The 24,517-nt window shown below is 43.1% G+C and overlaps 2 protein-coding genes across 3 annotated transcripts in view; both read right to left on the reverse strand.

Annotated features, from left to right (window-relative positions):
- LOC117507545 (deoxynucleotidyltransferase terminal-interacting protein 1-like) overlaps positions 1–9,473 on the reverse strand; it is a 30,097-nt gene extending 20,624 nt beyond the window's left edge. The window contains exons 1-2 of the mRNA XM_034167409.1: positions 9,120–9,473; positions 4,223–4,293 (exon numbers count right to left, since the gene is read on the reverse strand). Coding sequence (XP_034023300.1) covers positions 4,223–4,293; positions 9,120–9,194 — 146 coding nt within the window. The 5' untranslated portion in view covers positions 9,195–9,473. The remainder of the gene's footprint in view (positions 1–4,222; positions 4,294–9,119) is intronic.
- A 1,138-nt stretch (positions 9,474–10,611) lies between these two features.
- Positions 10,612–24,517, reverse strand: part of LOC117504862 (mRNA (2'-O-methyladenosine-N(6)-)-methyltransferase-like) — a 90,176-nt gene continuing 76,270 nt past the window's right edge. For both annotated transcript variants that reach the window (XM_034164410.1, XM_034164411.1), the window contains exons 15-17: positions 21,773–21,866; positions 12,185–12,360; positions 10,612–11,675 (exon numbers count right to left, since the gene is read on the reverse strand). In XM_034164410.1, the coding sequence (XP_034020301.1) occupies positions 11,372–11,675; positions 12,185–12,360; positions 21,773–21,866 (574 nt within the window). In that variant the 3' untranslated portion in view covers positions 10,612–11,371. The remainder of the gene's footprint in view (positions 11,676–12,184; positions 12,361–21,772; positions 21,867–24,517) is intronic.

The raw sequence follows: 24,517 nt of genomic DNA on the forward strand, positions 1-24,517 counted from the left end.
ACCTGATTATTCAAAACCTTATAAGTAAGAAGAAGAATTTTAAATTCTATTCTAGAATTAACAGGAAGCCAATGAAGAGAGGCCAATATGGGTGAGATATGCTCTCTCCTTCTAGTCCCTGTCAGTACTCTAGCTGCAGCATTTTGAATTAACTGAAGGCTTTTAGGGAACTTTTAGGACAACCTGATAATAATGAATTACAATAGTCCAGCCTAGAGGAAATAAATGCATGAATTAATTTTTCAGCATCACTCTGAGACAAGACCTTTCTGATTTTAGAGATATTGCGTAAATGCAAAAAAGCAGTCCTACATATTTGTTTAATATGCGCTTTGAATGACATATCCTGATCAAAAATGACTCCAAGATTTCTCACAGTATTACTAGAGGTCAGGGTAATGCCATCCACAGTAAGGATCTGGTTAGACACCATGTTTCTAAGATTTGTGGGGCCAAGTACAATAACTTCAGTTTTATCTGAGTTTAAAAGCAGGAAATTAGAGGTCATCCATGTCTTTATGTCTGTAAGACAATCCTGCAGTTTAGCTAATTGGTGTGTGTCCTCTGGCTTCATGGATAGATAAAGCTGGGTATCATCTGCGTAACAATGAAATTTAAGCAATGCTGTCTAATAATACTGCCTAAGGGAAGCATGTATAAAGTGAATAAAATTGGTCCTAGCACAGAACCTTGTGGAACTCCATAATTAACTTTAGTCTGTGAAGAAGATTCCCCATTTACATGAACAAATTGTAATCTATTAGACAAATATGATTCAAACCACCGCAGCGCAGTGCCTTTAATACCTATGGCATGCTCTAATCTCTGTAATAAAATTTATGGTCAACAGTATCAAAAGCAGCACTGAGGTCTAACAGAACAAGCACAGAGATGAGTCCACTGTCCGAGGCCATAAGAAGATCATTTGCAACCTTCACTAATGCTGTTTCTGTACTATGATGAATTCTAAAACCTGACTGAAACTCTTCAAATAGACCATTCCTCTGCAGATGATCAGTTAGCTGTTTTACAACTACCCTTTCAAGAATTTTTGAGAGAAAAGGAAGGTTGGAGATTGGCCTATAATTAGCTAAGATAGCTGGGTCAAGTGATGGCTTTTTAAGTAATGGTTTAATTACTGCCACCTTAAAAGCCTGTGGTACATAGCCAACTAACAAAGATAGATTGATCATATTTAAGATCGAAGCATTAAATAATGGTAGGGCTTCCTTGAGCAGCCTGGTAGGAATGGGGTCTAATAAACATGTTGATGGTTTGGATGAAGTAACTAATGAAAATAACTCAGACAGAACAATCGGAGAGAAGAGTCTAACCAAATACCGGCATCACTGAAAGCAGCCAAAGATAACGATACGTCTTTGGGATGGTTATGAGTAATTTTTTCTCTAATAGTTAAAATTTTGTTAGCAAAGAAAGTCATGAAGTCATTACTAGTTAAAGTTAATGGAATACTCAGCTCAATAGAGCTCTGACTCTTTGTCAGCCTGGCTACAGTGCTGAAAAGAAACCTGGGGTTGTTCTTATTTTCTTCAATTAGTGATGAGTAGAAAGATGTCCTAGCTTTACGGAGGGCTTTTTTATAGAGCAACAGACTCTTTTTCCAGGCTAAGTGAAGATCTTCTAAATTAATGAGACGCCATTTCCTCTCCAACTTACGGGTTATCTGCTTTAAGCTACGAGTTTGTGAGTTATACCACGGAGTCAGACACTTCTGATTTAAAGCTCTCTTTTTCAGAGGAGCTACAGCATCCAAAGTTGTCTTCAATGAGGATGTAAAACTATTGACGAGATACTCTATCTCCCTTACAGAGTTTAGGTAGCTACTCTGCACTGTGTTGGTATATGGCATTAGAGAACATAAAGAAGGAATCATATCCTTAAACCTAGTTACAGCGCTTTCTGAAAGACTTCTAGTGTAATGAAACTTATTCCCTACTGCTGGGTAGTCCATCAGAGTAAATGTAAATGTTATTAAGAAATGATCAGACAGAAGGGAGTTTTCAGGGAATACTGTTAAGTCTTCTATTTCCATACCATAAGTCAGAACAAGATCTAAGATATGATTAAAGTGGTGGGTGGACTCATTTACTTTTTGAGCAAAGCCAATAGAGTCTAATAATAGATTAAATGCAGTGTTGAGGCTGTCATTCTCAGCATCTGTGTGGATGTTAAAATCGCCCACTATAATTATCTTATCTGAGCTAAGCACTAAGTCAGACAAAAGGTCTGAAAATTCACAGAGAAACTCACAGTAACGACCAGGTGGACGATAGATAATAACAAATAAAACTGGTTTTTGGGACTTCCAATTTGGATGGACAAGACTAAGAGACAAGCTTTCAAATGAATTAAAGCTCTGTCTGGGTTTTTGATTAATTAATAAGCTGGAATGGAAGATTGCTGCTAATCCTCCTCCTCGGCCCGTGCTACGAGCATTCTGACAGTTAGTGTGACTCGGGGGTGTTGACTCATTTAAACTAACATATTCATCCTGCTGTAACCAGGTTTCTGTAAGGCAGAATAAATCAATATGTTGATCAATTATTATATCATTTACCAACAGGGACTTAGAAGAGAGAGACCTAATGTTTAATAGACCACATTTAACTGTTTTAGTCTGTGGTGCAGTTGAAGGTGCTATATTATTTTTTCTTTTTGAATTTTATGATTAAATAGATTTTTGCTGGTTATTGGTAGTCTGGGAGCAGGCACCGTCTCTACGGGGATGGGGTAATGAGGGGATGGCAGGGGGAGAGAAGCTGCAGAGAGGTGTGTAAGACTACAACTCTGCTTCCTGGTCCCAACCCTGGATAGTCACGGTTTGGAGGATTTAAGAAAATTGGCCAGATTTCTAGAAATGAGAGCTGCTCCATCCAAAGTGGGATGGATGCCGTCTCTCCTAACAAGACCAGGTTTTCCCCAGAAGCTTTGCCAATTATCTATGAAGCCCACCTCATTTTTTGGACACCACTCAGACAGCCAGCAATTCAAGGAGAACATGCGGCTAAACATGTCACTCCCGGTCCGATTGGGGAGGGGCCCAGAGAAAACTACAGAGTCCGACATTGTTTTTGCAAAGTTACACACCGATTTAATGTTAATTTTAGTGACCTCCGATTGGCGTAACCGGGTGTCATTACTGCCGACGTGAATTACAATCTTACCAAATTTACGCTTAGCCTTAGCCAGCAGTTTCAAATTTCCTTCAATGTCGCCTGCTCTGGCCCCCGGAAGACAATTGACTATGGTTGCTGGTGTCGCTAACTTCACATTTCTCAAAACAGAGTCGCCAATAACCAGAGTTTGATCCTCGGCGGGTGTGTCGTCGAGTGGGGAAAAACGGTTAGAGATGTGAACGGGTTGACGGTGTACACGGGGCTTCTGTTTAGGGCTACGCTTCCTCCTCACAGTCACCCAGTCAGCCTGCTTTCCCGGCTGCTCGGGATCTGCCAGGGGGGAACTAACGGCGGTTAAGCTACCTTGGTCTGCACCGACTACAGGGGCCTGGCTAACTGTAGAATTTTCCACGGTGCGGAGCCGAGTCTCCAATTCGCCCAGCCTGGCCTCCAAAGCTACGAATAAGCTACACTTATTACAAGTACCGTTACTGCTAAAGGAGGCCGAGGAATAACTAAACATTTCACACCCAGAGCAGAAAAGTGCGGGAGAGACAGGAGAAGCCGCCATGCTAAATCGGCTAAGAGCTAGTAGCTACGCTAAGCTAGCGGATTCCTAAAAACACGCAAAGTGAATAATGTGTAAATAATTTATAGGTGATTCAGCAGAAGGAGTGCTTTAGTTAAGGCACGTAAAGATTACACTGGGAAACAAATCGTAATCTAGATAACTAGATCAATCTAACTGCGCAGATTAAACAGCTAACAGATACAGAAAAACACCGCTGTGCTCCGGAACAGGAAGTGATACAATACCGCAGTGAGAGCCAACCACCAGTAGAGGCCTAAACAGGCGCCTCTCAGCTGAACGCCAGAGAAAGGTTTTCTTTGCAGCCACTGACTCCACCAGGTGATTTTACTGATTAATATCACTTTGAGCAGATGGAATCAGTTAATCAGTGAAATCACCTGGTGGAGTCAGTGGCTGCAAAGAAAACCTGCACCCTCATGGCTCTTTCTGGAACAGGTTGCCTACCCCTGCTCCAGAACAAACTAAAAGAAGGCAGAACCAAAGCAGTACTGACCTGACAGCCATGTGGGAGCGCCGACCTCGTCTGTGAATCTGTCTGTGTTTGATCATCAGGTTCCACGGTTTCTACATACACACACACACACACACACACACACACACACACACACACACACAAACTATTGAATTTAGTATCTTTTTCTGTCACGCCCCATCTCAATCCCAGTAAAGACACGAGTCTGATATTTTGTTTGATGTTTACACCAGTCACACCTCGACGATTTAGCCAGAGTGTGCTGACTGTATTAAAAACAAGTGTGTTTTGTAGAACTTAAGAGCACGTTGATACACATCATTACACACCAAGTACCTCAAAATATTTTGGACATGCACAATACTTTCGACATATGCCAGCGTATGGTGGAAACACAAACCGAGCCAGACTTAACCATTCTGACCTGCACTACATCGTGTAGTGCCAACCCAATCCACTCAGTGGAAACCAGACTGTCAGCATACGCAGGCTAAATCATCAAGGTGCAACAGCGGGTGGCCTGAAAGGCGCAGGAGGCACAAATATCATCAGAGTGCACAAGAGGACTAAAGAATTCAATTTATTTAGTTTATATAGCACCAAATCATAACAAGGGGTCTCAAGGCCTTCACACAAGTAAGGTCTAACCTTACCAACCCCCAGAGCAAGAACACAGGTAACAGCGGTAAGGAAACACTCCCTCTGATGATTTGAGGAAGAAACCTCAAGCAGACCATGCAACTGACACAACTACATGGATCAGGGTCTCGGCATCAGCCATAGACAGGATGGGACGGCTCTTCATCATATTTCACAGATGGAAGAAAACAGTCCTCGTAATATTTCTAATGTGGAGGGCAAAGGACAACGTAGGATGAAAAATTACGCCAAGGTTCCTCACTTTGTCAGTGTGATGTATGACACACGTATCTCGGTTAAGCGTTAACTGGTCAGACTGATGCCGAGGTTTTGCTGGACCAAGAACCATTCTGTCTTGTCTGAGTTCAAAAGTAGGAAATTGGTAGACATCCAGCTATTCACTGAGGCAAAGCAATCTTCTAAGGATTTTATCAATCAATCAATCAATTTTATTTATATAGCGCCAAATCACAACAAACAGTTGCCCCAAGGTGCTTTATATTGTAAGGCAAGGCCATACAATAATTATGTAAAACCCCAACGGTCAAAAACGACCCCTTGTGAGCAAGCACTTGGCTACAGTGGGAAGGAAAAACTCCCTTTTAACAGGAAGAAACCTCCAGCAGAACCAGGCTCAGGGAGGGGCAGTCTTCTGCTGGGACTGGTTGGGGCTGAGGGAGAGAACCAGGAAAAAGACATGCTGTGGAGGGGAGCAGAGATCAATCACTAATGATTAAATGCAGAGTGGTGCATACAGAGCAAAAAGAGAAAGAAACAGTGCATCATGGGAACCCCCAGCAGTCTACGTCTATAGCAGCATAACTAAGGGATGGTTCAGGGTCACCTGATCCAGCCCTAACTATAAGCTTTAGCAAAAAGGAAAGTTTTAAGCCTAATCTTAAAAGTAGAGAGGGTGTCTGTCTCCCTGATCTGAATTGGGAGCTGGTTCCACAGGAGAGGAGCCTGAAAGCTGAAGGCTCTGCCTCCCATTCTACTCTTACAAACCCTAGGAACTACAAGTAAGCCTGCAGTCTGAGAGCGAAGCGCTCTATTGGGGTGATATGGTACTACGAGGTCCCTAAGATAAGATGGGACCTGATTATTCAAAACCTTATAAGTAAGAAGAAGAATTTTAAATTCTATTCTGTATCTCTGTATGAGATCACCAGGAATTATCAACATATAAAACTGAGTAAGAATGAATCAATTAATTTATTTGGCACACAGGTCAGAACAACAAAAAAACCTAAAGAAAGAAAATAATCCCACAGTGCACCTATGCACCCGAAAGGGTGTAGGCAGAAGCAAAAGCTTGTGAACACCTACCCCTTTAACCAAAAGTAAAAATTATACATATACTTGTATGCAAAGGTTTGGGCCCCCCTGATAATTTTCATGATTTTCCTTTATAAATCACTGGTTGTTTGGATCAGAAATTTCAGTTAAATATATTATATAGGAGACAAACACAGTGATATTTGAGAAGTGAAATCAAGCTTCTAGTATTTACAGAAACTGTGCAATATTATTTAAACAAAATTAAGTAGGTGCATAAATTTGGGCACCCTTGTCATTTTATTGATTTGAATACATTTAGCACTAATGACTGGAACACAAAATGGGTTTGGTAAACTCACTGACCCTTGAACTCCTTACACAGGTGAATCCAATCATGAGAAAGGGTATGTAAGGTGGCCATTTGCAAATGTTTCCCCTCTTTGCATCTCTTCTAATGAATGGCAACATGGGAGCCTGTAAACAACTTTCAAATGACCTGAAAACAAAGATTGTTCAACATAATGGTTTAGGGGAAGGATACAAAAAGCTATCTCAGAGATTTCAGCTGTCAGTTTATATGTGTTTTCCAACTTAAATTACAGTCAATAAAGACCCCAAGAAATTTAGCTTCATTAAGGAATTCAATTTCAACATTGCATAGAATTCCTGGGCTTATTACCAAATGTGACACACTTTGTTTTACCAAAGTGAAGTGACAATTTGTTAGAATCAAACCATTCCTTAAACTTCTGTAGTTCCCTCTCCATCATATCCAGAACCTGTCCCAAATGATCCCCAGTACAAAACACAGTTGTGTCATCAGCAAATAAAATACAACTCAAAAAATCAGAAACCAGACATGTCATTGATATATAAAAGAGACAGCGAAGGCCCAAAGACTGAGCCATGGGGCACCCCACAAGTGCACCTCAAAAATTCTGACTTTATCCCACCCAAATGACCATACTGACACCTGTTGGACAGATAACTAGTTATCTAATTGTGAGCCAATCCCCTGATGCCATACTTTCACAATTTATCCAACAGCAAGGCATGATCTACTTTAATGAGTCTTTCATTGGATTCAGCTGTGCTGGAGCAGGGAGACAAGTGTCAGGAAGGTAGATCTTGAGGACCGAACTTGGGCACCCCTGCTGTATAGCATAGTAGGGTTATTGAGATTATTTTAAATAACCCCCACCTCCATCACCTGTACGAACAGATGAGGAACGCCTGACCCAGATGGACCAATCAGAAGTACAACATCATTTCATAGGATGGCAACAGACAGCGTATAACGGCGCCTTTCGAAACTACGTAAATTCTCATTTAATAAGCATTTATATCACTTTGTGTTCAAAACACATTTTCGGGCACAGTGTGTGTCATTCTGCATTAGAAGGGCTCCAGCGTAGTGGACGTAAAATATTCTGTGTCTGTTAAGAGCTTCACCTCTTGTTCCACGTGTGTATTTCCCACTGGTGTCACGTACGCCCACCCGGCGTATACGACAGCGTGTACCAGTTTCTGCCAATATCCAGCAACTTCACACAGCCATTGAAGAGGAGTGGACCAACATTCCACAGGCCACAATTGACAACCTGATCAACTCTATGTGAAGGAGATGTGTTGCACTGCATGAGGCAAATGGTGGTCACACCAGATACTGACTGGTATCCCCCCCCAATAAAACAAAACTGCACCTTTCAGAGTGGCCTTTTATTGTGGGCAGTCTAAGGCACACCTGTGCACTAATCATGGTGTCTAATCAGCATCTTGGTATGGCACACCTGTGAGGTGGGATGGATTATCTCAGCAAAGGAGAAGTGCTCACTATCACAGATTTAGACTGGTTTGTGAACAATATTTGAGGGAAATGGTGATATTGTGTATGTGGAAAAAGTTTTAGATCTTTGAGTTCATCTCATACAAAATGGGAGCAAAACCAAAAGTGTTGCGTTTATATTTTTGTTGAGTGTATAAACGAGACAGGACATATTGCCCTTTGTTCGGCCTCATATGTAGTGTGCTCTGTGCTCCAAATGTTGTGTTATTATTGTATTGTAACCTGATGAGATTTTTCCTGCCTGCTTGCACTCCAATATTATCCTCTGGTGTGCTCCATGCTCCTAATAGGTCATAGTTGGTGAATTTTGCTCCTCTGGTCAGTCTTTGTACTAATCATCAACCCTAACGGGTAGTGATGCTTCTGGATGGCTCTGGACTGGGGGTAGAAGGCGTTTTATGCAAAATTGTTGATATTATAATTTCAGAGCCATATATATATATAAACCATATAGGAAGGAAAAATCGTTTTCTGGTAATAATTATATTATACCAATTGTTGTTATTGCTGCCATGCATATTTGAAGATGTTCTTTAACTGATAATGACTGAGGTCAGAAGGGGTACAGACCAGATACCAATTTCAACATCATCAAGATGAGATTTTTAAACTGCCCTCTGGTCTGTCATTGTATCAAACATTACCTTCTTGTATATTGTGGATATTGTAACATGTTCTTTAACTGATAATGACTGAGGTCAGAAGGGGTACGGACCAGATACCAATTTCAACATCATCAAGATGAGATTTTTCTGCCAACTTACACTCCAATATTACCCTCTGGTCTGCCCCATTTGTCGTGTGCTCCTAATGTGATAATAACAAAATATGTAATGCCCACACTCCAGTTGGTCATAGTTGGTGAATTTTGCTCCACTGGTCGGTCTTAGTACTAATTATCAGTCCTAACTGGTACAATGATGCTTCTGGACGGCTCTGGTCTGCAATTAGTAGAACCCAAAATAGGTGATCCGGAACTGGACAACCGTCTGTACCGTACGGATGGCCACGATGTGCTCATGAAACTACCTGAAACATTCATATTTAGATCTGTTCTGGGGTGTAACACCTACTGGCTTTGGGGGAACGTCACATTTACAGACCCCGAAAGGTACAAAAAATAAATAAATAAAAATAAACCTTTAAGTTCCATACCGGATTTTGTTCGGGTGGTTCGGGACCAGCCTGGTCCAGCCAGTCCTGGCCTCCGTCACCGCGGTGAGCTCCCATGGTACAAACGGTGTCGACTGGAACCAACCGAACCGATTTCAATCGACGAACCGGCTAAGCTAGCACCACTAGCACCAAAGAAGGGCAGCGGCTTACTAACAGTTCCGGTACTGAGAACCACGGGACAGCTGCGGTTCGGTGTCGATAAATGTGAAGCCGTTTACTGATAAATGCAGTCGCCAAATCGACAAGTAAAACCTTTACGAGCGCTACGCTAGCTTAGCTGAACCCTTTTGTTTCAAGCTAACAGCAGCAATTCCGCTGCTGCTGTTCCTCCAGAATAAAACACCTGTGAAAAGATCCTTCAGAATAAAAGCACTCTTTCCATATGCTCCATCAAACTTGACAAAATTATTTGTAGAGAAAAAACGCAGAACGTTGCTGGTTTTGTTCTTTCATTTCTGTGGTGTTTATAGTGTAAAAAAGTAAAAAGGCTATTCAAGTTTCAAGTTGATAAAGAAAAGCAAAAATCTTTGATTAAAAAGACATTTAGAAAAGGGAAGAAGGACCAAACAGTGCAGGAAGAGGTGACAAGGAAAGATGAAATGGACAGAGATCCAGGAGCATGGGCTGGCACATCTCCTCCTACACGCTCCACCACAGACCCACCGTGGGTCCTGGATGGCAACCACCCAGTTTATCCCCACATCTCTTGAGTACCAGGTCTCTGTGGAGGATCTTTGGGTCCCGCTGGAATGACTGTGTCCAAAGAACGGGTCCTTACTGAGACTCGGATGAGGAGGATCACTGACACTGTGAGGGAACACCACATTTAGTCCATGTGGCGAGATTCTGTGGACATGATCCAGGACACAGGTGTCTCAGTGCTGAGGACCCTAGAGACTGGGGGTCTTCTTCTTCTTCTTCTATAGCATTTAACACCACCCGGCATCCTTACTATTGAGGCTGGAGGTCAAGGACACACCGAGGTTACACCTGGTCAAGGATAGGCCCACATTTGACCTGGCTGCAGCAGGCAGATAGATGGTTACTTTGGAGAGTTGTGGATGGACGGGCTGTCTGGCTGCTGGTTGCCACCTGTGACCCGGAGCGATTCCAGTGTGGTTGAAGCTGAACCAACATGGAACAAAAGTCTGTCACACACAAATAGGAAGAGCTGAAACCTGTTCCTCCCATGGATCCTGACAGCGTGATCCACGATACCTGATCCGCACAGTCATCAGCAGACATCAAGTCCAGTTAAAGGAACGGTCCAACATTTCAGATCAAAAACAAACAGCAGGAACGGATTGCGAGTCTGGGTCAAAGAGCAGTAAAGGAGTCCAGTCTGTGTGATACTGGAAGCTGAGAAGAAACGAGACTTGGTCTGAAGACACTGATTGTGGTTTTTAAAGATACAAGAAAACAAGATCTAACTAATTCAAAGTTTAAAAGGCAAAAACAGGTTGGAGAGGAGTGATAAAAATAAGATGGAGGGTTTTTATTGTCAGCTTTACGGACGCAGAATTTTCTTCATCACACTTTGGTTTAGTTCAAAACTGTCAGTAACAAAAGAGCCTTAAATTAAAGAGAAACTTTTAAATCTGTGACACTGTACATCATCTACACACTGACAGCAGCCAGTCAGCAGCCAACCAGCCTCAGACCAGCCGCGTGACGCAACATGGAGGAAGGTGGAATAGTGCTTGCCGTTATAAACACCCAACATATAAAACTTTCTCAGCATTTGTCAGGTGACTTGTTAAAATGAGGTCAAAGTTCATGAAGACAAACATGACTCAGCCAAATTACGATGAGGAATATTTCCTGCTCCACGCACCTCCATGACCACAACAATGTCCCAACATCATGAGTTCTCAGGCTGTCAATCATCACATGTGGGGAGGAGCAAGTTCAGGTTAAATCTTTTTAAGGAGGCGGAGCCTGAAACAGGCAGTCTAAATGAAAAGAAGAAGAAAAAAACCCATAAAAAAACAAAAAAAAGTCCAATAGAAACTATAGCTGCCTTGTCACCATGCCTCCTCAGTCTGCAGACCAATCAGATGTTAGCAATGCTCCCAGCCAGGAAGTGACCAATAAGAACGGCTGATTTAACTGGAGGCAGTGCTACAGGTGCTGCTGAGGGACAAAGGTGAGACATGAAGCATTCTATCTGCTGTGAAGAGCTGCAGGGACAAAGTCTTTACAGATTATTTTTACACAGACGTCTGTCCGCTCTACGCAGAGCTCATCTTGTCCACGGGACTGCTGCTGGTGCTGCTGCCATTCTTCTTGTTGTCATGGCCACCAGGTGATGCCACACCACTCTGTGTCCTCTCAGCTACTTTGGAGGTGGAGTCTCCCGCAGCAGCATGAGCAGGGCCGGCTGAGGACACGGACGAGGGACGAGCGGAGGTGGGCCGATATGCCGCCGTCAGCTCGGCCAGGCGCTCTGGAGTTGGGGACCACTTGGTGAAACCAGCATCATTCTGAAGGAAGAGGACTGCAGTACCATGGACCGCTTTGTAGTACATCTCTTCCCTGCAAGTACAGCAACACACAGTAGTACTACTCAATGGACTGCAGTACATCACTGTTCAAGGAGGTACAATAAGGTAAAGAAGACTGTGACACAGTACACAACTGGAGCACCGCGGTGGTGAACCGCCTACCACGACAATGAAGAGACAGAACAGCCCAAAGGTGTCCAAGCCACTGACAGGATCAGGCAAATTCAGAGACGGGCTCCTGTCCCCACTGCAGAGGCTGCTCATCACCACCATCACCTGCTGAGGCACCACGCCCCAATCTTCCATTTTTTACATCTCACATGGTGCCAAATCACAACAAAGCTGCCTCAAGCCTTTGATCCAAAACCCGGTTCCTTTCATTTGCCTTGGTTGGATGTCTCGTATCGTTCCTTTGCCTCTGGTTTTCCTTGCGTCTGCAGAGGGGCAGGAGGACTGTGCTTTGCAGTCCAGTTGGGACAGGACTATGTGAATGCAGACAGCTTGGGGTCTGGACTGGTTAGAGATCTGTGGTACCGGTACCTCTTACAGATGTGCTGACTCCCAGAGCGATACTCATGTTCATAAGCTGGGACACTGAGCTGGTGACGAAGAAAGCGACTTCCTTCCATGCGGGTCAGAGCAGGGGTCACGGGGTCACGCCACTCCGGGATGAAGACGATGAAGGACAGAGGCTCTGTGGACTGTTGCAGAAGGTCCTGACACACACACACACACACACACACACACACACACACACACACACACACACACACACACACACACACACACACACACACACACACACACAGGTTTCATTATGTCTGCCCTGCTTCAAAAAGCTGATTCTGGGTCAGTCTGCTTTAGTCCATGTCATCAACAGGTCAGTCTGGTTGTGAGGAGGTTTGTGTCATTAGACTTGTGGAAAGTCTTGTCTCTTAGTAAAGACGGCTGATGCTGGAGGAGGCTCAGGACGTTCCTTATAGCAGTGACAGGCCCCAAGTTACAGATCCCATCATGCTTTGCGCCCCCCCCCCCCCCAACAAAAAAAGCCACTCAGCACATCAGCATCAAGTTGTCCCTACCAGCATGTCTGAGGAACTGTTCCCACTTTGAATGCAGTTGGTTAATTTAATGTCTGTGGTCACATGAGAGCACGAGGACCGTCTGGGAGCACATGCTGGTGGTCCATAGTGTGCCAAACCCAGGACAGATCACCAATCATATCTGTGGTCTGTCAGGCCACTAGATGGGATGAAACAATGCTTATTTGCAATACCAGAAGGACAACATCTCCACTGGCCTGGAGGAGCTCAGCTTCAGGACCACAGGCCCTGCAGCTCTTAATTGTATCACTTCCTGTTCCGGAGCACAGCGGTGTTTTGCTGTATCTGTTAATTTTGGCTCTCTGTTGGGACTGTTTACACAGAGACTGCTACCTGCTGCTTTGGACTTTGAACTAATAGTCTTTTTCAAGACTTTTTTACTTTTTTACCTTTTTATTTTTATTTTTTTTACTTTTTTACTTGACTCTACTGGTGGTCGGCTCTCACTGCGGTATTGTATCACTTCTTGTTCCGGAGCACAGCGGTGTTTTTCTGTATCTGTTAGCTGTTTGATCTGCGCAGTTAGATTGATCTAGTTATCTAGATTACGATTTGTTTCCCAGTGTAATCTTTACGTGCCTTAACTAAAGCACTCCTTCTGCTGAATCACCTCTAAATTATTTACACATTATTCGCTTTGCGTGTTTTTAGGAATCCGCTAGCTTAGCGTAGCTACTAGCTCTTAGCCGATTTAGCATGGCGGCTTCTCCTGTCTCTCCCGCACTTTTCTGCTCTGGGTGTGAAATGTTTAGTTATTCCTCGGCCTCCTTTAGCAGTAATGGTACTTGTAATAAGTGTAGCTTATTCGTAGCTTTGGAGGCCAGGCTGGGCGAATTGGAGACTCGGCTCCGCACCGTGGAAAATTCTACAGCTAGCAAGGCACCTGTAGTCGGTGCGGACCAAGGTAGCTTAGCCGCCGTTAGTTCCCCCCTGGCAGATCCCGAGCAGCCGGGAAAGCAGGCCGACTGGGTGACTGTGAGGAGGAAGCGTAGCCCTAAACAGAAGCCCCGTGTACACCGCCAACCCGTTCACATCTTTAACCGTTTTTCCCCACTCGACGATACACCCGCCGAGGATCAAACTCTGGTTATTGGCGACTCTGTTTTGAGAAATGTGAAGTTAGCGACACCAGCAACCATAGTCAATTGTCTTCCGGGGGCCAGAGCAGGCGACATTGAAGGAAATTTGAAACTGCTGGCTAAGGCTAAGCGTAAATTTGGTAAGATTGTAATTCACGTCGGCAGTAATGACACCCGGTTACGCCAATCGGAGGTCACTAAAATTAACATTGAATCGGTGTGTAACTTTGCAAAAACAATGTCGGACTCTGTAGTTTTCTCTGGGCCCCTCCCCAATCAGACCGGGAGTGACATGTTTAGCCGCATGTTCTCCTTGAATTGCTGGCTGTCTGAGTGGTGTCCAAAAAATGAGGTGGGCTTCATAGATAATTGGCAAAGCTTCTGGGGAAAACCTGGTCTTGTTAGGAGAGACGGCAGCCATCCCACTTTGGATGGAGCAGCTCTCATTTCTAGAAATCTGGCCAATTTTCTTAAATCCTCCAAACCGTGACTATCCAGGGTTGGGACCAGGAAGCAGAGTTGTAGTCTTACACACCTCTCTGCAGCTTCTCTCCCCCTGCCATCCCCTCATTACCCCATCCCCGTAGAGACGGTGCCTGCTCCCAGACTACCAATAACCAGCAAAAATCTATTTAAGCATAAAAATTCAAAAAGAAAAAATAATATAGCACCTTCAACTGCACCACAGACTAAAACAGTTAAATGTGGTCTATTAAACATTAGGTCTCTCTCTTCTAAGTCCCTGTTGGTAAATGATATAATAATTGATCAACATATTGATTTATTCTGCCTAACAGAAACCTGGTTACAGCAGGATGAATATGTTAGTTTAAATGAGTCAACACCCCCGAGTCACACTAACTGTCAGAATGCTCGTAGCACGGGCCGGGGTGGAGGATTAGCAGCAATCTTCCATTCCAGCTTATTAATTAATCCAAAACCCAGACAGAGCTTTAATTCATTTGAAAGCTTGTCTCTTAGTCTTGTCCATCCAAATTGGAAGTCCCAAAAACCAGTTTTATTTGTTATTATCTATCGTCCACCTGGTCGTTACTGTGAGTTTCTCTGTGAATTTTCAGACCTTTTGTCTGACTTAGTGCTTAGCTCAGATAAGATAATTATAGTGGGCGATTTTAACATCCACACAGATGCTGAGAATGACAGCCTCAACACTGCATTTAATCTATTATTAGACTCTATTGGCTTTGCTCAAAAAGTAAATGAGTCCACCCACCACTTTAATCATATCTTAGATCTTGTTCTGACTTATGGTATGGAAATAGAAGACTTAACAGTATTCCCTGATAACTCCCTTCTGTCTGATCATTTCTTAATAACATTTACATTTACTCTGATGGACTACCCAGCAGTGGGGAATAAGTTTCATTACACTAGAAGTCTTTCAGAAAGCGCTGTAACTAGGTTTAAGGATATGATTCCTTCTTTATGTTCTCTAATGCCATATACCAACACAGTGCAGAGTAGCTACCTAAACTCTGTAAGGGAGATAGAGTATCTCGTCAATAGTTTTACATCCTCATTGAAGACAACTTTGGATGCTGTAGCTCCTCTGAAAAAGAGAGCTTTAAATCAGAAGTGTCTGACTCCGTGGTATAACTCACAAACTCGTAGCTTAAAGCAGATAACCCGTAAGTTGGAGAGGAAATGGCGTCTCACTAATTTAGAAGATCTTCACTTAGCCTGGAAAAAGAGTCTGTTGCTCTATAAAAAAGCCCTTCGTAAAGCTAGGACATCTTTCTACTCATCACTAATTGAAGAAAATAAGAACAACCCCAGGTTTCTTTTCAGCACTGTAGCCAGGCTGACAAAGAGTCAGAGCTCTATTGAGCTGAGTATTCCATTAACTTTAACTAGTAATGACTTCATGACTTTCTTTGCTAACAAAATTTTAACTATTAGAGAAAAAATTACTCATAACCATCCCAAAGACGTATCGTTATCTTTGGCTGCTTTCAGTGATGCCGGTATTTGGTTAGACTCTTTCTCTCCGATTGTTCTGTCTGAGTTATTCTCATTAGTTACTTCATCCAAACCATCAACATGTTTATTAGACCCCATTCCTACCAGGCTGCTCAAGGAAGCCCTACCATTATTTAATGCTTCGATCTTAAATATGATCAATCTATCTTTGTTAGTTGGCTATGTACCACAGGCTTTTAAGGTGGCAGTAATTAAACCATTACTTAAAAAGCCATCACTTGACCCAGCTATCTTAGCTAATTATAGGCCAATCTCCAACCTTCCTTTTCTCTCAAAAATTCTTGAAAGGGTAGTTGTAAAACAGCTAACTGATCATCTGCAGAGGAATGGTCTATTTGAAGAGTTTCAGTCAGGTTTTAGAATTCATCATAGTACAGAAACAGCATTAGTGAAGGTTACAAATGATCTTCTTATGGCCTCGGACAGTGGACTCATCTCTGTGCTTGTTCTGTTAGATCTCAGTGCTGCTTTTGATACTGTTGACCATAAAATTTTATTACAGAGATTAGAGCATGCCATAGGTATTAAAGGCACTGCGCTGCGGTGGTTTGAATCATATTTGTCTAATAGATTACAATTTGTTCATGTAAATGGGGAATCTTCTTCACAGACTAAAGTTAATTATGGAGTTCCACAAGGTTCTGTGCTAGGACCAATTTTATTCACTTTATACATGCTTCCCTTAGGCAGTATTATTAGACGGTATTGCTTAAATTTTCATTGTTACGCAGATGATACCCAGCTTTATCTATCCATGAAGCCAGAGGACACACACCAATTAGCTAAACTGCAGGATTGTCTTACAGACATAAAGACATGGATGACCTCTAATTTCCTGCTTTTAAACTCAGATAAAACTGAAGTTATTGTACTTGGCCCCACAAATCTTAGAAACATGGTGTCTAACCAGATCCTTACTCTGGATGGCATTACCCTGACCTCTAGTAATACTGTGAGAAATCTTGGAGTCATTTTTGATCAGGATATGTCATTCAAAGTGCATATTAAACAAATATGTAGGACTGCTTTTTTGCATTTACGCAATATCTCTAAAATCAGAAAGGTCTTGTCTCAGAGTGATGCTGAAAAACTAATTCATGCATTTATTTCCTCTAGGCTGGACTATTGTAATTCATTATTATCAGGTTGTCCTAAAAGTTCCCTAAAAAGCCTTCAGTTAATTCAAAATGCTGCAGCTAGAGTACTGACGGGGACTAGAAGGAGAGAGCATATCTCACCCATATTGGCCTCTCTTCATTGGCTTCCTGTTAATTCTAGAATAGAATTTAAAATTCTTCTTCTTACTTATAAGGTTTTGAATAATCAGGTCCCATCTTATCTTAGGGACCTCGTAGTACCATATTACCCCAATAGAGCGCTTCGCTCTCAGACTGCAGGCTTACTTGTAGTTCCTAGGGTTTGTAAGAGTAGAATGGGAGGCAGAGCCTTCAGCTTTCAGGCTCCTCTCCTGTGGAACCAGCTCCCAATTCAGATCAGGGAGACAGACACCCTCTCTACTTTTAAGATTAGGCTTAAAACTTTCCTTTTTGCTAAAGCTTATAGTTAGGGCTGGATCAGGTGACCCTGAACCATCCCTTAGTTATGCTGCTATAGACGTAGACTGCTGGGGGGTTCCCATGATGCACTGTTTCTTTTTCTTTTTGCTCTGTATGCACCACTCTGCATTTAATCATTAGTGATCGATCTCTGCTCCCCTCCACAGCATGTCTTTTTCCTGGTTCTCTCCCTCAGCCCCAACCAGTCCCAGCAGAAGACTGCCCCTCCCTGAGCCTGGTTCTGCTGGAGGTTTCTTCCTGTTAAAAGGGAGTTTTTCCTTCCCACTGTAGCCAAGTGCTTGCTCACAGGGGGTCGTTTTGACCGTTGGGGTTTTACATAATTATTGTATGGCCTTGCCTTACAATATAAAGCGCCTTGGGGCAACTGTTTGTTGTGATTTGGCGCTATATAAAAAAATTGATTAATTGATTAATTAATTAATTAATTCAATTCAAACAACTTTATTGATCCCTAAAAGGGCAATTCATCTGCAGTTCACCAGCACAATCACACAACCACACACAGCGTGTCAGAAACAGCACTCCAGATTAAGACAACAAAACAAAGGTCAGTAAGGTCACGAGTAATTAAAAAATAAACAGACAATAAGAACAATCGTAACATGATATCTTGTACAATGCCCGATAAAGGAAATGTCATTTAAAATGACTGCTGTCTGCACTCAGCAGCTTGATAGCTGAAGGAATAAAAGATTTGGACAATTTAACATTCGCGAAAAGTGATGAAGGACTTAAACAGAATTTTCAGTTTTCAAATTGCCTTTTTTTTTTCTTACAAATAAAAAAATTACATATTTACAATTACAGATTTATTTGTAAAACCCACCACATGTTTGGCTTATACCGACCAACCACTGATCTCAGGAAACTAATGTCCCCATAATGCAATGCAGTATGTGTGTCCAAATGCTAAAACCTTCAAAATTAGAGCATTACTTTAAAACTAAAACATATAGCTGATATTTTCACTTTGTAAAGCGACAGACATGATGTTAGTTCCCTAAAAAGCCTTCAGTTAATTCAAAATGCTGCAGCTAGAGTACTGACAGGGACTAGAAGGAGAGAGCATATCTCACCCATATTGGCCTCTCTTCATTGGCTTCCTGTTAATTCTAGAATCGAATTTAAAATTCTTCTTCTTACTTATAAGGTTTTGAATAATCAGGTCCCATCTTATCTTAGGGACCTCGTAGTACCATATCACCCCAATAGAGCGCTTCGCTCTCAGACTGCAGGCTTACTTGTAGTTCCTAGGGTTTGTAAGAGTAGAATGGGAGGCAGAGCCTTCAGCTTTCAGGCTCCTCTCCTGTGGAACCAGCTCCCAATTCAGATCAGGGAGACAGACACCCTCTCTACTTTTAAGATTAGGCTTAAAACTTTCCTTTTTGCTAAAGCTTATAGTTAGGGCTGGATCAGGTGACCCTGAACCATCCCTTAGTTATGCTGCTATAGACTTAGACTGCTGGGGGGTTCCTATGATGCACTGAGTGTTTCTTTCTCTTTTTGCTCTGTATGCACCACTCTGCATTTAATCACTGGTGATCGATCTCTGCTCCCCTCCACAGCATGTCTTTTTCCTGGTTCTCTCCCTCAGCCCCAACCAGTCCCAGCAGAAGACTGCCCCTCCCTGAGCCTGGTTCTGCTGGAGGTTACTTCCTGTTAAAAGGGAGTTTTTCCTTCCCACTGTAGCCAAGTGCTTGCTCACAGGGGGTCGTTTTGACCGTTGGGGTTTTACATGGTTGTTGTATGGCCTTGCCTTGCAATGTGGAGCGCCTTGGGGCAACTGTTTGTTGTGATTTGGCGCTATATAAAAAAAAAACTGAAAAATTGAATTGAATTAATTTCAATAACTTGTCCAGAATTAGTTTGTTTAAAATTATAACCATAAGTTAAAACTCTCTGCCTGTGCAAGACTGCAGTGAAATGACCAGCAGGTCTGTGTGGTGTGAAGAGAAATTATCTTTTTTTTTTCCCCCTCTCTGCTTTCTCTCTGGTCACCAGGTCTCTTTTGCTAAGAGAAAGCTGATCTGAAACGGAAGCACTGACTCGTTCTTGTGTCAGTTGCTGCCGTGTACTGAAGACAATACTGAAAGTTATCAGCCTAGCTTTTATCTGTAACTTCCGCTAAATATTTTAGGGCTTTATTGGTTTAGCTTTATAAAAGATAACTTTTCAGTTAGTGGATTAATGGTTGTCAAAGCTAATGTTTTGGTTAGCTGTGCCCACCACTGGTTTTGCTGTATTTGTTCATTCTTCCCAAAGGTACATGATAACAACGGCCTGAAGGCACCACAGTGAACTGACCGGACAGCACGTGATCAGGTTGGCTGAGAACACACTTAGCTTTCTTTTTCACCTGATTCTCCCAAAACAAACGCAAGTCTCTTTGGTTGACCCCAATTATTTTAGAGCAAATACTGACCATGCCATTCAGGCTGTTTTTTTTCCTTGACAGACAATCCGTTTCACCAACAAATGCAAGAGAATGTTAACAGACTTTCAATGACTGAGCAATAAAAGTTACTTAAAATCCTCACACTGACATTGAAAGAGCTCAGCTTCCTCATCAATCAGATGGATTCTCTGTTGTCCACATTTGACAATAAACTCAGTGTTGATGTCAAACTTGAGTTGAGAGTCAAGTTTGAGTGTTCCAAGGTCTTTATAAGACTCAACCCTCTGGACCTCTACACTGTCTATGACACTAGCTTTGTGTCCCGTGTTGGTCTGCCTGAAATCAATAAACATTTCTTAAGTTTTAGACACATTCAGGTGAAGGAAATGATCATCACACCAATTAAACTCAGATACTGCAGGACCATGATCAGACTCTGAGCCTTGTAGCAGAGATAGGAGGACAGTAGTGTCATCAGAAAATTGTTCTCCTGAGAGGTCCTGCAGATAAACAGCAGAGGGCACAGCACACATCCCTGAGGTGGACCTGTGTTTGACACAGTTGTAGAGGACATATGTCCATTTACAAACACCTGCTGGATCCTCTCAGTGAAGAAGTTTAAAATCAGCAGGAGATGATGATCAGGGAGATTAAAATAAGATGACAGCCTCTCAATCACAATGTGAGGCAGCATCTTATTAAAAGCTGATGAAAAATCAGCTAATAAAAGTCTTGCATGAGATGGTGGTTTATCCAGGTGCTTGTCCATTATGAAAAGTTTCACATCCTCCACACCTTTCTTTGGCTGGTAAACAAACTGCAAGGGATCCAATTTACCATTTACACAAGACACAGTAATGTGTTTCAGAATTTTTCTCAAAGTTTTTCATTACTAGTGATGTCAGTGCCACCGGTCTGAATTCCTTAAGCTCTTTGGAGTTGTTAGATTTAGGAATTGGAATGATGGTGGATGTTTTCCACAGTGTGGGGATCTGACCCCGGTCAGCACTCATTTGAAAAAGACTAGTGAAAACTCCACTAAGCTGGTCAGCACAGTGGTGCAAAGTCTGCCCACAGATGGCATCTGGACCAGCAGCTTTCCTTCTCTTCACTCTCTTCAATAAGGTTGTAACACATTCCTGAGATATCACTATGTCATTAAGAGGACCAAGAGACTTTTGACAAAGGAGTATTCTCTCAGAGAAATCTGAATTTTCAAATCTGGAGAAGAAAAAGTTAAAAGTGTTCGGCAGGTCAGAATTTTCAGCTCCATTTACACTAACGGTTGTTCTGGTCTCATTAGCCTGTTGGTTAATGGAGGCCATACTCTTAATCCGCTGCCAGGCAGCCCTGAGGTCTCCACTGCAATATTTTTCTTCTATTTTCTCTTTATACTTTAGTTTGGCCTTTCTTATGTCGCTTCTTACGTCTCTAAAAACAGCCTTTTCATCTACAACTACTGAAAGAAGCCGACGTAATGGAACAGAAGAGCCCCGAGCCGCCACGCACGGTGACTGTGATGGCAGGAGGTGTGGGCTTTCTGACTCCGCTCCACGCTGAAGGTCAGCAGAGCAGACAAGGAGAGTCAGCTGAGCTGCACTTCAAAAGACATACATACAAGCATGCAGACTGAAATGGGAACCATAACATGAAGATACACTTTGAGGACCCTGAATTTTGTGATGTGAGCTGTCCAGGATCCACCTGTCTGACTGCCAACATCAATTCTGCTGTTACGTGACACCAGCGTAGTGGGCCCCTGACTGGCCCAGGACCAGGGAGGGTCCAGTAACACCTGGGTGGTCTGGTCCACATGTCTGTGACTAGATGACAGTCCGTCAGAACCCAGAACAGTTCTTTTAAGTAGTAACCCACAGTATGAACCATGGTTCAGTCTGGTATGGTCCAGTAAAGGAACTGACACTCAAACGAGTCCAAAGCTTTCAAAGAGTTGAACAGAGTTGAAGTCTCACCTCAAAGTGTGTCACCATGGCATCCATCAGCTCCTCACAGAACGGAGGGTTGGCTTCAAACGAGCCACTGACCGGACAGAAAGACAGGAACGGCCTGACAACACAAACACAGCAAACACAGCGTCACCACCTGCTCAGAGTGACCACCGATCAGCTCTCCACCAAAGTGCAAAGAAAAGGCCAAACTAAGTTTTCCACTGAGGGTTTTCAGAATCAGTTTCCATCATTTAGCTGAGAACTGAAAACATCCTGGTTTTTTATCGTGTGTTTTCCTTTTTTTGATGGCAGACTTCTCAATGTCTCTCGGCTGTTTGTGAAAAGGTCAGAGCAGGAGGATGACATGCTCAGTAGGCATCATAAATGGCCGACTATACAGAACATACTCACCTCACGCAGCTAGGACATCGTTTCCTTTCAGCGCTACGTGACACGGCATGAAAACAGTGACGGACATTTTCTGGAAGTTACATGGAACATAGTGATGAAAGAACATGAGAGCAGACACCGAGTACGTTCCCGTATTATTTCCACCTCGTACCAGGGATTTTTTTTTTTTTTTTTTTTTGGTGTTTGCGTTTTTGTTTGAAACTTGACTGATGTAAATGGACTCCAGCAGTGCTCTCCAAAATGTACCCAAGCATGAAAGAGTGGTGACTGGATCAGACTTCAACGGGCATGTTGGTGAAGAGAACAGAGGTGGAAGGACAGATGGTGGCTGATTTTGTAAAAAGGATGGAAATGGCTGTGGTGAACACCTACTTGAAGAAAAGGGAGGAGCACAGGGTGACATACAAGAGTGGAGGAAGGTGCACACAGGTGGACTACATTCTGTGTAGGAGACGCAAACTAAAAGAAACTAGAGACTGTAAGGTGGCGGCAGGAGAGAGTGTAGATCTGGTGTGCCCAACCAGTCTGGTCAATCACGATCCGAGCTCCAGTCGATCGCATGGAGGAAAAAAAAAATCTGTCACTGGACTCAAGAGGATTTAGTGCTGCTATAACAGACCGATGCAGAAGGTGGCAAAAATGCACCAATAAAGATGTGGAGGAGAAAAAGAATGTAAAATGATCATTTTTATTCTGAGTGGGAGGAGGATTATTTTTACATTCATTCAAATGGCAAATCCACCTTACCTGCAATGTATATGTGGCTTTACTGAAGAAAGGGAATATGGAGCAGCATTTCAAGACCATTCATAAGAAGAGCTACGATGCTAACATCCCAGCTAAATGATGAAAAGTCCAGAAATTACAAGTCGGCTATCAGCACAACAGTCCATAAATATGGAAGGGTGATGAATTAGCGAGTGAGATTGCGTGTTCTGTTCAGGCCAAGAGTCTGAAGACGCATTTATTCTGCGTGCAGCTGGAGGAGACACACCAGGGCCTGGTTTCTTAAAGCAGTCTAATCATCTTTAGTGGACTAAACCTACTTAGCTGACTAATTTTTTGACATTTGTCACTGCACAAAGCACTTAATCGGCTAAAGTTTCCCGTTACCCAACTAAAGGTTTTAGCTTGGTACATAGGAGGCTAATCTTATACTCAACAAAAATATAAATGCAACACTTTTGGTTTTGCTCCCATTTTGTATGAGATGAACTCAAAGATCTAAAACTTTTTCCACATACACAATATCACCATTTCCCTCAAATATTCAAATATTGTTCACAAACCAGTCTAAATCTGTGATAGTGAGCACTACTCCTTTGCTGAGATAATCCATCCCACCTCACAGGTGTGCCATATCAAGATGCTGATTAGACACCATGATTAGTGCACAGGTGTGCCTTAGACTGCCCACAATAAAAGGCCACTCTGAAAGGTGCAGTTTTATCACACAGCACAATGCCACCGATGTCGCAAGATTTGAGGGAGCGTGCAATTGGCATGCTGACAGCAGGAATGTCAACCAGAGCTGTTGCTCGTGTATTGAATGTTCATTTCTCTACCATAAGCCGTCTCCAAAGTCGTTTCAGAGAATTTGGCAGTACATCCAACCAGCCTCACAACCGCAGACCACGTGTAACCACACCAGCCCAGGACCTCCACATCCAGCATGTTCACCTCCAAGATCGTCTGAGACCAGCCACTCGGACAGCTGCTGAAACAATCGGTTTGCATAACCAAAGAATTTCTGCACAAACTGTCAGAAACCGTCTCAGGGAAGCTCATCTGCATGCTCGTCGTCCTCATCGGGTGTCGACCTGACTCCAGTTCGTTGTCGTAACCGACTTGAGTGGGCAAATGCTCACATTCGCTGGCATTTGGCGCGTTGGAGAGGTGTTCTCTTCACGGATGAATCCCGGTTCACACTGTCCAGGGCAGATGGCAGACAGCGTGTGTGGCGTCGTGTGGGTGAGCGGTTTTCTGATGTCAATGTTGTGGATCGAGTGGCCCATGGTGGCGGTGGGGTTATGGTATGGGCAGGCGTCTGTTATGGACGAAGAACACAGTTGCATTTTATTGATGGCATTTTGAATGCACAAAGATACCGTGACGAGATCCTGAGGCCCATTGTTGTGCCATACATCCAAGAACATCACCTCATGTTGCAGCAGGATAATGCACGGCCCCATGTTGCAAGGATCTGTACACAATTCTTGGAAGCTGAAAATGTCCCAGTTCTTGCATGGCCGGCATACTCACCGGACATGTCACCCATTGAGCATGTTTGGGATGCTCTGGACCGGCGTATACGACAGCGTGTACCAGTTCCTGCCAATATCCAGCAACTTCACACAG

Source organism: Thalassophryne amazonica, chromosome 3, assembly GCF_902500255.1.
Source record: "Thalassophryne amazonica chromosome 3, fThaAma1.1, whole genome shotgun sequence".
NCBI classification, from domain to species: domain Eukaryota; kingdom Metazoa; phylum Chordata; class Actinopteri; order Batrachoidiformes; family Batrachoididae; genus Thalassophryne; species Thalassophryne amazonica.